The 12,469-nt window shown below is 41.3% G+C and overlaps 1 protein-coding gene across 6 annotated transcripts in view; it reads right to left on the minus strand.

The window, feature by feature from the left end:
- Positions 1 to 12,469, minus strand: part of TBC1D9 (TBC1 domain family member 9) — a 72,851-nt gene that overhangs the window by 50,337 nt on the left and 10,045 nt on the right. For 4 of the 6 annotated variants that reach the window (XM_084516860.1, XM_084516859.1, XM_084516858.1 and 1 more), the window contains exon 1: positions 3,891 to 4,193. The exons of the other annotated variants lie outside the window; for them this stretch is intronic. In XM_084516860.1, coding sequence (XP_084372986.1) covers positions 3,891 to 4,017 — 127 coding nt within the window. In that variant the 5' untranslated portion in view covers positions 4,018 to 4,193. Of the gene's footprint in view, positions 1 to 3,890; positions 4,194 to 12,469 lie in introns of those variants that run through there. 6 annotated transcript variants of the gene reach the window in all.

A 12,469-nucleotide genomic window follows, 5' to 3' on the forward strand; every position in this document is an offset into this window, starting at 1 on the left:
TTCACGTTCTGTCCAGCTGATACAGGCTGCCCTACGACACACTGGACCCCCTCTCAAGAAGGAATGGGCCTATAGAGGGAAGGTAGCTGACCACCAGGAAGCAAAATAGTTATGAGGAAGAGGGTTAAAAACAGCTGTCACCTTTGAGAAAACTCAAAAGAGGAAAGAAAAGAATTTTTCCCTGTCGGTCAACAAAAGGAAGATGAAACTCCTGAATGAGTGTCACCCAGAAACAAGATAAAGGAACTACTTGCAAGGCACAAAACAATTTAGTGATGGAGAGCGCTCATCAACCATCAAACATTTTTAAAGTAGGGAAGTACATTTTTCAGTCTTGTCCTGGAAGATTAATGCAGCATGTAAGATAATGCAAGTTCGCAGAACAGCAATGAAAAAAGGAAAAAAAATAAATAAATCCGATTTACAAGTCTTTCCTGTAGTTCTTAGTTCAAAAACTGAAAACAAAATCTAACCAGCCCTTCACTTAAGGCATGCTTACAAAGGAAATCTGCAGTGAAGTGGCTGCTGCTGACACACAATCATTTAAAAGTGTCCAGGCCCTAATTCAGTCTAAAATGGCTTAACACAGCTTAGTAAAAAAGCTGTAGCTCTTAAGCAGACTGACTACTCAGACATCTTGTTAGCAGAGATGACTTCTTCAGACTCAATAATTAGGCACTGCCCTGACACAGAACAAGATGATCATCATGCTTCTAACATGCTACAATCCAATATTCAAGTAAGTGCAGAAAATGCTTCTAATGTCCAGCTGAGTGTTGAGGTAAGATGGCTTTCTGTTCTACTAGTTTACATAAATGGAGGCCAAGAAGGAAGGATCTGTGCAGAAAGGGCTGAGATTTCACCACGTATCCCTGAGTGACTGATACTACCTTTCCAGCAAAGGATTGCTGCACTCGGAGTGGATCCAGAAGAACAGGTAATGTGAGTACTGCTCTTCTTCTTCAAAGTCATAAGAATTACTTTCACCCACCCCCCAGGCTATATAAACTACTTGTTTTTAGACTACAGTGTGTGAAAAAACCTGAAAGATGCGTTCCTCTGGACTTAGCTCTGGTGATGGTAACGTCCCTGCACAGCAGGAGGGGTAACACTGAGACCTGGCAGCCTTTAGACACATTTTTGCAGTCACAGCATCCAACCACAGTGCTGTCTCAAGAAGTCCACACTGGCTTCTCCCTCATTCCCAGCCATCTCAGAAAGCACTCTACCTCTTCCTTCAGCTTTACCTACACAATGGCACCGTGGTGCAGCCCCAATTTACGTTCTTTGAAGTCAGACAGACGGAGAGAAGGGCGTTACACTTAGTCCAGCTCTGTCTGCCTACTGGTTATTTTCACAGCAACCCTGGACTTGAAGGCAATGCCAGAAAATCAATGCTTCTTGTTGTTGAACTATGGTTTAAGTTACATAGGGAAGCCATCTCATGTCATCGAGCCCACATTCCCATCAATTTGAAAGTCAATTATCATTCCACGATTTAAGACAAATGCCTTTAGTCAATAATGAGGGAGCACAAGTCAGCAGAACTTAGATTACAAGGAAAAAAAAAAAAGGTGACAGCTGTACCTGCATCTTCTCTTGAATGCATAAATTCAGGCCACTCGCAACCACAATGAAAATTTTACATAAAATATTTTTAATCAAATTCAGGGACACGTGATCTTGTTTCCCACAGAGCAATGAGCCAAATTTTACACAACATTCATGGGTGGATGCCTTTTTAGGCTGTTATCCGAAAAAAAATTCAGCGCCGTATCACTACAGAATGGAAAATTAAGGAAAAGTAAATTAAGAAGAAAATTAAAAGGTCCTTTTTTTTCCCCCTGTTTCTCTAACGTAGACCGTTTTGTTGTTGTTTTGAACTCTCAGGATCAGTTAGGTCCCCCTAAACTTCTGCCTTTAGCTAGCCTTGTCTATCAAGAGTGAGCCACTTGCTTTCGTTGCCTGCACTGGCCCTCAATGGGCCAACCACAGCTGTTAGAGCAACCAGCACAAAATTCCAGGATTGGTATTTCCAGGGAAAACAACTAACCATAAGTTCCTCTTCTTATCATGCCTACCAAGCTGGGAGTGGTCTGGCTACTCTACAACCATTTCTTTCTTCCTCATCTACCTTTTATACACCACTGTATCACAAACCCATGCACTAACACGGCAAGGTCTGACAAGGTCCCACCCACAGAGGCTTTTGATACTGCCAGCGCTGATAACTCCTACATGTTAGTGCTGGGTGCTTGTTTAGCTATGGTTCTGGCAACATACTAAAAAAATCTCCAGCTCTTCCCCCCAGGCATCATATAAACATGCAAACAAAACACACAGAAATTATTTAGCTACTTGTTGCCATTACCTCAATCCCATTGCAGCTGCAATACCATGCAGATAGACCCTAAGAAAAGCTACTTGGAAAGCCATCTTCGAAACGTGCTTAGAACTTGTGCCTTCTAAATCAACATTCACTACACAGAGAGCATTCACATGCTAAAATAGCAGATGCGGTGGACAAAAACTGAAATATCAAGGGGGAAAAATGCAGAAACAAAGATAGAACTGTTTCTATATTCTGAACTGCTGCTAAATGCTGTCGGCTTATTTAAGCTTCACAAAACAAGAAGCGTGCATTTATGAATCTTGTTCTTACTCAAAGGAGAAGATCTTCAAAGCAATCTCTGTCTGTACAGGGGTATCATCTATCACACCACGTGTACTGCTGCAACATGGCCTTGATATACACACACTGCGAATATGTTGAAAAGAACATAAAATTCTCAAAATGCTTCTCAGGAACTGAAGTGTTTGGAAGATTGTCTGGGTTTCTCAAACAATCTCTAATTCAGAGGTGACAAAGTCAGAGAGGTACAGGAGTGCCTACTCAAACCACCTCCACTAAAACAGAAGAAAAAGACCTTGGAGGCCAGTAAGTAATCCAAGGAAGGAGTGTCTGCAAACAATTCCTCAGTAAACACAGCAGGGGTGAAGTTTTGAGGCAAGAAATATTTTAAGTGGATTTGTCAACACTGCCCATAATTGCAAAGATTAAAAAAAAATTAATAAAAATACAGGAAAACAACAGAAATCTACAGCCAATGCAAAATGACTGCTGGTCACTTTCTACGCAAGGACAAGGTGGGCTTGATTAACCTTTAACACTGAAGATCTCAAGGGTCTACAAGAAAAAACACTTTGAAGGGGTGCATTAGTTTAGATTATAAATTGTTTGCAGGTCCATAGAGTATTCAGAGATTGAAGAAACACTTAATCTTCTGGTAAATATACCCAGGACCTTGAAGCAGACATCGATGCAGTCCATGTGCTTATTTTGACTAGCCTAAGTAACTGGTTTCAATGCAAGCGGGGAAAGGAAGAAACCAGTTTTCAGCGAATGAGCTTGAGCATTTTCTACCAAGTCAAGAAGGACCAATGGTAACACTGTTGGGTTCCGTATCTCGGGTTTTATGGAAACGTGTACGTGTTACCTAAAAATGACTAGAGGTCTACAATACTGGGTGTATGCAGTTGTCAGGAGACCAACATACGTAGGAGCCAGACACCTACAAAAGTGTTTCCAGTCAACAGTGGCTGAAAACAAAGCATTTGTGGAAGAGGCTTTACAAGGACATCCTCAAGAATAGAGAGAAGCCAAAGTAAATGCGTTACACTAGCACGTACCTACGAATTACACCTCGGTCTCATTTTAAGGAGCACCAAATCACCGAGAGCCTCTCAAGTCACACCCTCACGCAGCAGGGCACGGCCAGCGCTGGCACCCCCCCCACAACGCCTTCGCGGCAGCTCCGCGCCCGTAACCCCCACGGCCAGCCCCAGAGCATCCCCTCAGCGCCCAGGGACGCCGCAGGGCCCGTCCTTACCCGCCAGTCCCCCGCCGCCTCCATCGCCGCCGTGCCCCTTCCTCCTCTGCAGGATGAAGTAGGGGTTGGCCCGCTCCGTCACCCACAGCGCGTTGGCCAGCAGCACCTCCTCGGGGTTCACCCACATGCTCCCGCCGCGGACAAAGGGCGTGCGCCCCGCGGGGCCTCACGCACAGCAGCAGCAGCAGCGGCCGCCTCAGACGCCACCATGCCCGGCCGCCGAGCAGCGGCGGGGACGAGGAGGAGGAGGATGGGGAGGAGGAGGCGGCAGCCGCATGCCCTCGGCGCTGCTGCCGCCGCCGGGCGCGGAGGGGCGGCCCCGGCAGCAGCCGCCGCAGCGCCCAGGGCAGCGGTGACATCAACGGCCGCCGCCGCGCGCCGCCCAACGGCCCGCCCAACGGCCGCAACGGCCCGCCCAACCGCGGCTCCTACCCGAGCAGCTCAAGGTATCGAATAAATTAAACCTCTAAATCACAAACGAGATGATCCAGCAACAAACTTTCCACAGAGCCCTTGGTTTTACAGGAGGGGCGTCCTGCAGCTGGTGCCTTGTCACGGAGAGGTGACTGCCACCTGAGGCGGCAGGCTGAGGAGCACTCCTCACCTTCGCACTGTGCCACGGTAAATGCTTGCTGGTGTCACTAAAGCAGGGGAATATGATCCCAATGGGAGCGCAGAAAGGCTTCTCCGGCCTTCCAGAATTTATGGTAGAATCGTATTAGTTGGAATTCTAACGTTGGTGAAACGACCTCACCCGTTTCACTGGACAATGAGAAGGAGAATTCAAGAAAAACTCTGACCAAATTTCTTATAATCTCAGAAAGGAATTTCAATTTCTGCTTTGTTTTTGTTTTGACCAGCTCTATCTAAGACATATTTCTTCTCAGAAAGAGCAGTCAGGCATTAGAATAGATTGCCCAGGGAGGTGGTGGAGTCACCATCCCTGGGGGTGTTCAAGGAAAGGTTGGACAGGGTGCTTAGGGATATGGGTTAGTGGGTGACATTGGTGGTAGGGGGATGGTTGGACCAAATGATCTTGGAAGTCTCTTCCAACCTTAATGATGCTGTAATATAACAACTAAAATTTAACTTTCAGTCTAACCATGCAAAAAGTAGTAGCAAAAATTCATAGTAACTTCCTTTACTAAAGGCAGGATGTCACGCACAAATGGCTCATAAATGTTTGTGTTGTCACAGAAGCACGGATGGCATTATATTCTCGTACTTTCATCACTGCCAACAACATGTAGTAGAATTACTACGACAGCACTAGCATTTTAGGTCAGTGGATAACCAAACCTGAAGAATAACTGAATAATTCTGCTGCAGCCAGAGCCAGCAATGGAGTTAATCTGGTGTTCCCTTGAGAAGGAAAAGATCAGTTACAGGTGTTAGGAAGCCCTCCTGTCTCCCATGCCTAACTTGGGCACAGACAGTTATGTATGCAGAACTGTGAGCACTGAAAACAACTGCCAGGCACTAATAGCACCAATTAGTCTGTTTTACAGCTGAGTACAATGACATACATTAATGGCATAAAGAACACCAAAACCATAGTTTTTAATGTCCTTTATATTTATTTCTGTTAAGCACTCTGCAATATTTTAATAAATTTGGAAAGAAGCAAGATGTCATCCCTCAAGTAATGACATTTAAAATTATGCTATATTGTGTCTTTTCGTTGCTTTGTTGCTGTGTTGTAGATAGCATCAAAGCATTTTTAAATAGAAATTTGAGCCGCTTTCACAGTAATGAAAAAACAGGTGTTACGCCATCATGGCTGACCTTTCTCTTAAAGCTAATGCAAATATTATCTCCTATATGCCAAACATACATTTTTATCCCTCATGTAGAATACTTATCTCCACGTATTTTTTTTTTCTGGATTTTAGTTGCCCATTAACAAGTTTCTATCCACTAGTCTGGGAACAAAATAAAGAATTAGGATAGACTAAAAATGGACTTTTTAAAATGGACTTTAAAATTGACTTTTTTTAAATCATAAATAGAAAAGTCAGCATTTGAATAATTGACCCAGCTTGTATTGCAATATTTTGTTATGAACAAACAAAACTATATCAGGTTGGAACCTCAGTATGGTTTTAATACTAACTAGGAGTATATGAAAATCACTGTGCCATTAGATTTAAAACTTCAACACATGCCCTTCAATCTGGAAGAATGTATTAAAGGAATGGTTAAATCAGGAACAGCTATTAATACAAACCAATTAGTTACTTCTTATAATATTATGTTATAAACACCTTGGAGAAGAAAATAAACATGATCCTAGCCCTTCTGTGCATTGTCATCAGGTTAATGGACAATAACAGTACCCAAGTAGGAAAAAGATAAAGTAAAGCAGGCATTTTGCCATTTATTCCCCCGAACACCTCCTTACAATTGGCCTCTTTTTTAAATGTAGCTAACTGGCATTTGTGAGTGGCACAAGACAGCCATTTAGCTGGCTAGGAGCAAAGATAAAATATCACGTAAAAACTTATCTTTGATAAATGTACACACTGTTCGGCTTGGAACAATAGCCATACAGGTCCTGTACAAGGGCATGCCTAAGCACAGGAAAGCACCTAGTCATCACTACCTAGAAACGTAGATCCTTGGACTGCTATAAATCAACACCTTATTTATACACGGAGACAGCTAGTGTTGAGCTTTTTGTGACAAGTGTTTTACTTTATAAATGTTGCCAAAGGTCTAAAAAGCCAGAGGACATTGTGTTAGTTACAATGTGGAATGAAACAGGACATAAGAAAGAAAAGGATCTGAGATTTCTTAGTGCATGGTCAACTCACCTGCCACAAAACTTAGTGTTTATATGCCTATAACACCGTTTATTGAAGCAACTAGAAGCATTCAAAAATAACGATGGCACTTTGACCATGCTCCTACAAGTACATATTACAGGCACTTCTACAGATGAGACTGAATCATAGGAAATAATTCTTGCTTCAGGTCATCCAGGAAGTCTGTTGCAAGGATGTGAGTAAAAGTACTCAAATCTCAGCATCCACTACCTGCAGTTTTCCACTTCCCAGCTCTGATAAGTGTCCTTCAGACTCAGAACCAGGGCCACTCACTCTCAGGCCCTTTATCACTCCAAAATAATTTTATAATCCTTGGGTCTAGTCTCAAGAGCCATTAATGGACTGATTGAATTGCTGAGCACCTGCTGTAAGATGTACCTTTTTTATGAAGTATAACACTCAGCACGTGTGAAATATTGCACCCAACTGGAACACAACCTGCCTGATAGAAAAGAGTTACTTTCTGTAGGATTTTGGCATCTCTTCAGTACCAGGCCACCAAAAGTACCATTTGCTATCCCATACCAGGGTTAGGCAGGTGGTACACCAGGAAGACGGCATTAATAAATCTCCCAATGAAATCTGGAAACAAAGTATTTCAAGGTGAAATAGAGCAAAGGTATTAGAAAGTAACCCAAACAAGTCCCTGGAGCTTTTCAGCAAAAACAGAGGGTACGTTCACCAGCATGAAAGCAATCTGGGAAGACAACATATACCCTCACTGCAGAGGCTAGATAAACATCTGCATCTCATTAAAGGATGCCAAAAAGATTTTATGATTTGTTAATTTGCTGAAGAACAAGGACACTTTTTTTTTTTTTTTTTTTTTTTAAAAAAAAGGTTGTCCTCTGTAACCTTTCTTACCTGGCCTCATATGCCATAAACAAAAACATTTACTGGCTTCCCTATTTATTTTGCTTGAGATGAAAGTGGTTTCAAAGTAACAGACTAGCAGAAGGGTGTTTTGTTCTTATTGATGTGGTGATTCTTACAAAGGAAACATTTCTTCCAGGTACCCACAGAGTGTCAGGGTGGATCTTCACCAAGCTGTAGTGGTTCATTTTGAATTTGTGACAACAGAGGTTGAACAGAAAAGCAGTGTTGACTTCAGAGGGTCTCAGGCACACAGCAAGGCAGCAGGGAGAGCACCTGACCCTCTGTCAGGAGATTCAGACAGGAACTATTTTTTATTTTGACTAGATATGCCTTCCTAAAGGCATCACACCGGGAGGTCTGTTCTGTTACAGCTGGATTCTTCTATGTTTGCATATCTGACAGGAAACACCAACTCTGAAGATAATACCCTGCTGTCTTTTCTCTTCCCAGCATATTTTCATTGCCTGGAAAGACTGTCAAATTCAGGACAAACTTTCCAGCTTTCAGTTTGAATGAGGAATCTAGATTTCCAAGGAAGGCCAATTAAAGCAGTTTCATGTTCTGTGATGCATTTTTACACTTCCCTATAACCATAACAATTATTCTTGTGTATGCCACTCACTACTTTTTGCTCTCATTTTGAATGAAAGCTTTTTTTAGGCCAGTTTGTTAGATTCTGCTGGTCTCCCACAGCAAAGGTACAGTTTATTGATAAAAAAAAAACAACAAGGTTTGTTTTTTGTTTTTTTTTTTTTGGCAAGGCATTGTAACTAACTCTGCCGTTAGGTACAATAACAACTGCTTCACTCTTTGTAAAGCACTGCTGTATACTAGGCTCTTCACAGCTGAGGTAGCCATCTGCCCACAACCCACACATCGGATTGTGGCCTACCTCACTTGGTGATGTGCATCAGATAAGACTTACCAGCTCTCCTACCATGTCTATTCTATCCTTTGAACTCTGACAATTTCTGAAGAGTAGATATCAGAATTGGACACAGTATTTTAACAAAGCTTTACCTTTTTTTTAAAAAAAATGAAATAAGATCCTTGCTGCTTTCGAGAAATTCTTTCTGAAATGCCTTGCTTTGACATAGCACTACGCTGGGAACGCATGAAGTGCTTTATTCTAAGCCTTCGCCCAGGAAGAGCTTTCTAAAGCAACCACCCATACTTTGGATATAACTGGCACTCTTTGCCTTACACTTGGTTTATGGACTTTAGCACTGGACTGTAGTGGAGTGATCTGTGACTTGTTATACCAATGACCTTACACCAGTAGTTATTATTCTGCTTATCCCTGTGTCAATCATAAACATTGTCAGTAAGAATCCTTTAGTACAATCCTGATCATTTAGATCATTGAAGTGATACATGGACTGCTACAAACCATCCTACTCAGTATTATTCCCTTGTTCTGAAATCTGTGGCTTCATTTCATACCCAGTTGTTCAGACCAAGTTAATCGCATATATGTCTTTACAATTAGAATTGCTTTGGCAAAATCCAGATATTTTTCAACTCTATCTCTATTGGCTGAAGCTTTTATCCTGCCAAAAAGAAGCAAGCTTTATTTGACTGGACCTAATTCCATGAGACCATGCATCTACTGTTCAAAATAAAAGTTATATTCCCTTCCTGTAAATATTTCTTAATATTATCCCAGATAAATCATTCCCTCATTGCAACAAAATTCAGCGATAGAATAACTAGTCCATGGTTTGTTAGATCTAACACACTAACCAAAGCTTGTTCTTTTGAAATGTGGGAACTACCTCAGTATACAGACGAGTGTATCAAAATTTCAACATCAGCCATCTTCCAGTGGAATGAAAATAGGTTAAATAAACCAAACAACTAAAATTCAGAAGACATTATTGAGGTTTACTACAACCAAACAAATCTGACAATCATAAAGTTGAGAAGAAAAACAGCCCATTTGAATAGGCCTTAGGAGGTTGCACACAGTTGAGATAATGTTACTAAACTAAGAGGAAAACCAACAAAGATTTGACACCAGATGATATTTTTAAAAGCAACTGTCCTGAAAAAAGGCACTGTTACCATACTTCAGTGAGACACTAGAAAAAAGGGTGGGACACATTTTGGTAACAGCACAATCTGCCTCTTTGTTTCAGGTTCAGCAATCCAACTTCATTTTGCACCTTTCTGTTAGCACCTTAAGGAGCAAGCAGTCAGTCACTGAACCAGCTCAGCAAGAAGCTTCATTGGCACTGTTTCTTCAGAGTGAGAGGAGTGAGAAAGCTCAGAACTGCACTGGTAAGGAATTAAATTTATTCTTAAGATTTTGGTGGTGTGAATTACAAGAGCATGCGATTATAACTTGTTCCTGGTGGAGATGATAGATTTCCTGAGGGACAATTCATGTTGGACAACAGAGAAACTGCTGGACTTAATTTGGTTTTAAGAATGTTAATGCTCAGTGATTACTCACTTTAAAACTCTTCATGAGCTACTTATGCTAAGCACCTGAATTTGAATACTTTATTCTATGCCATAAGACTTAATTTTGCTCAGTCATAAACTAGCTAGGTTTGTTTATCCTTACATTCAATGTAAATTTTGTTTACCCTCCAATGACATTCCTTGCTTTTCTGTACATTTCGTTATCCGAGTTATGCTAAAATGGAGGGCAAATTATTTAGAGAAACATCTTTTGATAAGAAATAAGGACTGAACCTGGAGTTAGATCTGTAGAAAACCAGGAGGCTGAGGTGCTAGTCAATCCATTTACTCACTTGTGTAGTGAATAATTTGCATAGTTAGTTGAATCTGTGGTTAGCTTACTCTAGAGCTTTCCTCAGCATTACTCTGGGAAAGTCTGGGATCTTCAGCAATTGCTCTGGTTGCTGAAAGCAGAAACCTGAAAAGTGACTCAGAAATCTCATAAGCATAGCTGGGTAGGGAGACATCATAGAGCAGACTGTAGAATTTTCCCCTCTGGTTTAGTTTGCAAACTGAGTCGATAAATAAGAGTCACAATAATGTATTACAGTGATTGCAATTCCTGTGTTTAATTGTAATGCCTTTTACTCCTTAGCAAATAATCCCATGTGGTTATGGAGGGAGTCAACAACACATTCATTTGTCAAATGCTGGCATAGAGGTGGTGACAGTTTGTGGGTGGGGATTAGCCTGTACAGAGACTGTGTGTAAACAGCTGGGGGGGCTTTGTTTCTTTTTGCTTTATTAACTGTTTACCAATTATTTGCCTGGTTATTGAAAATAACAAACACCAATGTAAGTTAAGATACTAAAATCTGAAGAGTTTACTTGCTTTGAAAGCTTCACATCAGTTCCAGCTGAACATATTCAAGTCCCCTGCAAATAATATCATGCTCTGGGTAACCCTGGAGGACAGGTTTGCCATAGCAGTTGATCCACATAACCTCATAAAACCAAACTCAAATTCGTTTGTGCTAATTTCCTGAGTAGACTGCGTAAATAAATACTGACCTAGATCACATTGTCATATTTCTCAGTTTCACAGATTACCTAGTCTATGTAGGCAATAGTAGTGTATTTAGCTCTGAAACATAGAAGAATGCATGCACATATACATAGATATTTTTAATCCAAAAAGAAAATGAACATACCAAAACACCATGAGAACCACATTAGAAAACAATAGTCAGGAATAAGAGCTTTATTCAACATAAACTTCTACCCCAAAAAATCTGGTGTTAATTCAAATTGCACTTTAGTGATGCAGTTCAGTTGCAGTTTTAAATGTCTCAAAAATAAGGTGAACAGGAGAGTCAAAGTTCACATGTAAGAACTAAAAGATTTGGGGAATTCCAAGCCTTATATACCACTGAGATACCTCAAAAGGTAAAATTAAATACCTTATTTTAGGGTAGTATCCAATTAAAAGGCTAACATCTGTTATTTTGTCCTGTTTACATTCAACACAATATTAGTCTTTGCTACCTTACCCTGCCACCCTAGGAAAAGCCAGCTCCCACTGTTGTTTCTCATGATGGAGAAGGTTAGTTGATGTGACCCAGATGCCACATGGGCACAGCTACAGAGAGCCTGTCTTCATCTTTGTTTCCTTGTTAATTAAGTTGCAGTAAGTCACACACAAATATAGCACTGAAGACAAAAGCATCTCTTTGGCAGACTCTCGGCTGCTGCTCTTCCTCCATCCCACTCCTGGCTGTCCACCAAGCAGCTGCTTAGTATCTGGGATCAGAGTTTTTCTCTGCACAAGATGCCTGGTTTTACTGACTGCAGAGCTATTCTGGGAAACTGGCCAGCTTCTAAACCAGTCTCCTCACCATCACACAGACAGCCTCTGATTTGAGAAGTATTTTGAGCTAGAGCTAGCCTAAATAACTGTAAGCTGTAATGTGACCTAGGCTCCGGGTTAATCCAACTCAGTACTCGCCTGCTTTTCAGGCATCCTAACATCTTCCCACAGTACCCCCTCAAGCAAAGACAAGCTTCCCTGTATTTGTGGCTTTAGATTAAAATACATCAGTACAAAACGCCATGTTACGTATTCCCATACACACATGCAGAAACAGCAAACACTTAAAACCAACACAGCTGTGTTTGGTGGAGGCTCATACCCTGTTTGGATGCAAGTATAGAAAAATTTTTGCTGCTGCTGGTGACATTCTCATATATCACTGCTTGAGTTCAGGGCAAAACTTGGCTTTTGAGCCAGTCCAGTATCTTTGCAAGAGGCTAAGAGGAAGATGCATCGTTCTTCAGCCCATTCTTGGATATGGACAAATGAAAGTGAAAGAAAGATGGAAGAAATAGAAGGGGGAGAACACAGACAGAAGTAATTTAAGGACAAAAGAGGTGTAAACAAATAAAAGCAGAGAAGCTGAAAAGAACCTAATGAAA

The sequence above is a fragment of the Aythya ferina genome (genome assembly GCF_964211825.1).
Source record: "Aythya ferina genome assembly, chromosome: 4".
Taxonomy (NCBI): Eukaryota; Metazoa; Chordata; class Aves; order Anseriformes; family Anatidae; genus Aythya; species Aythya ferina.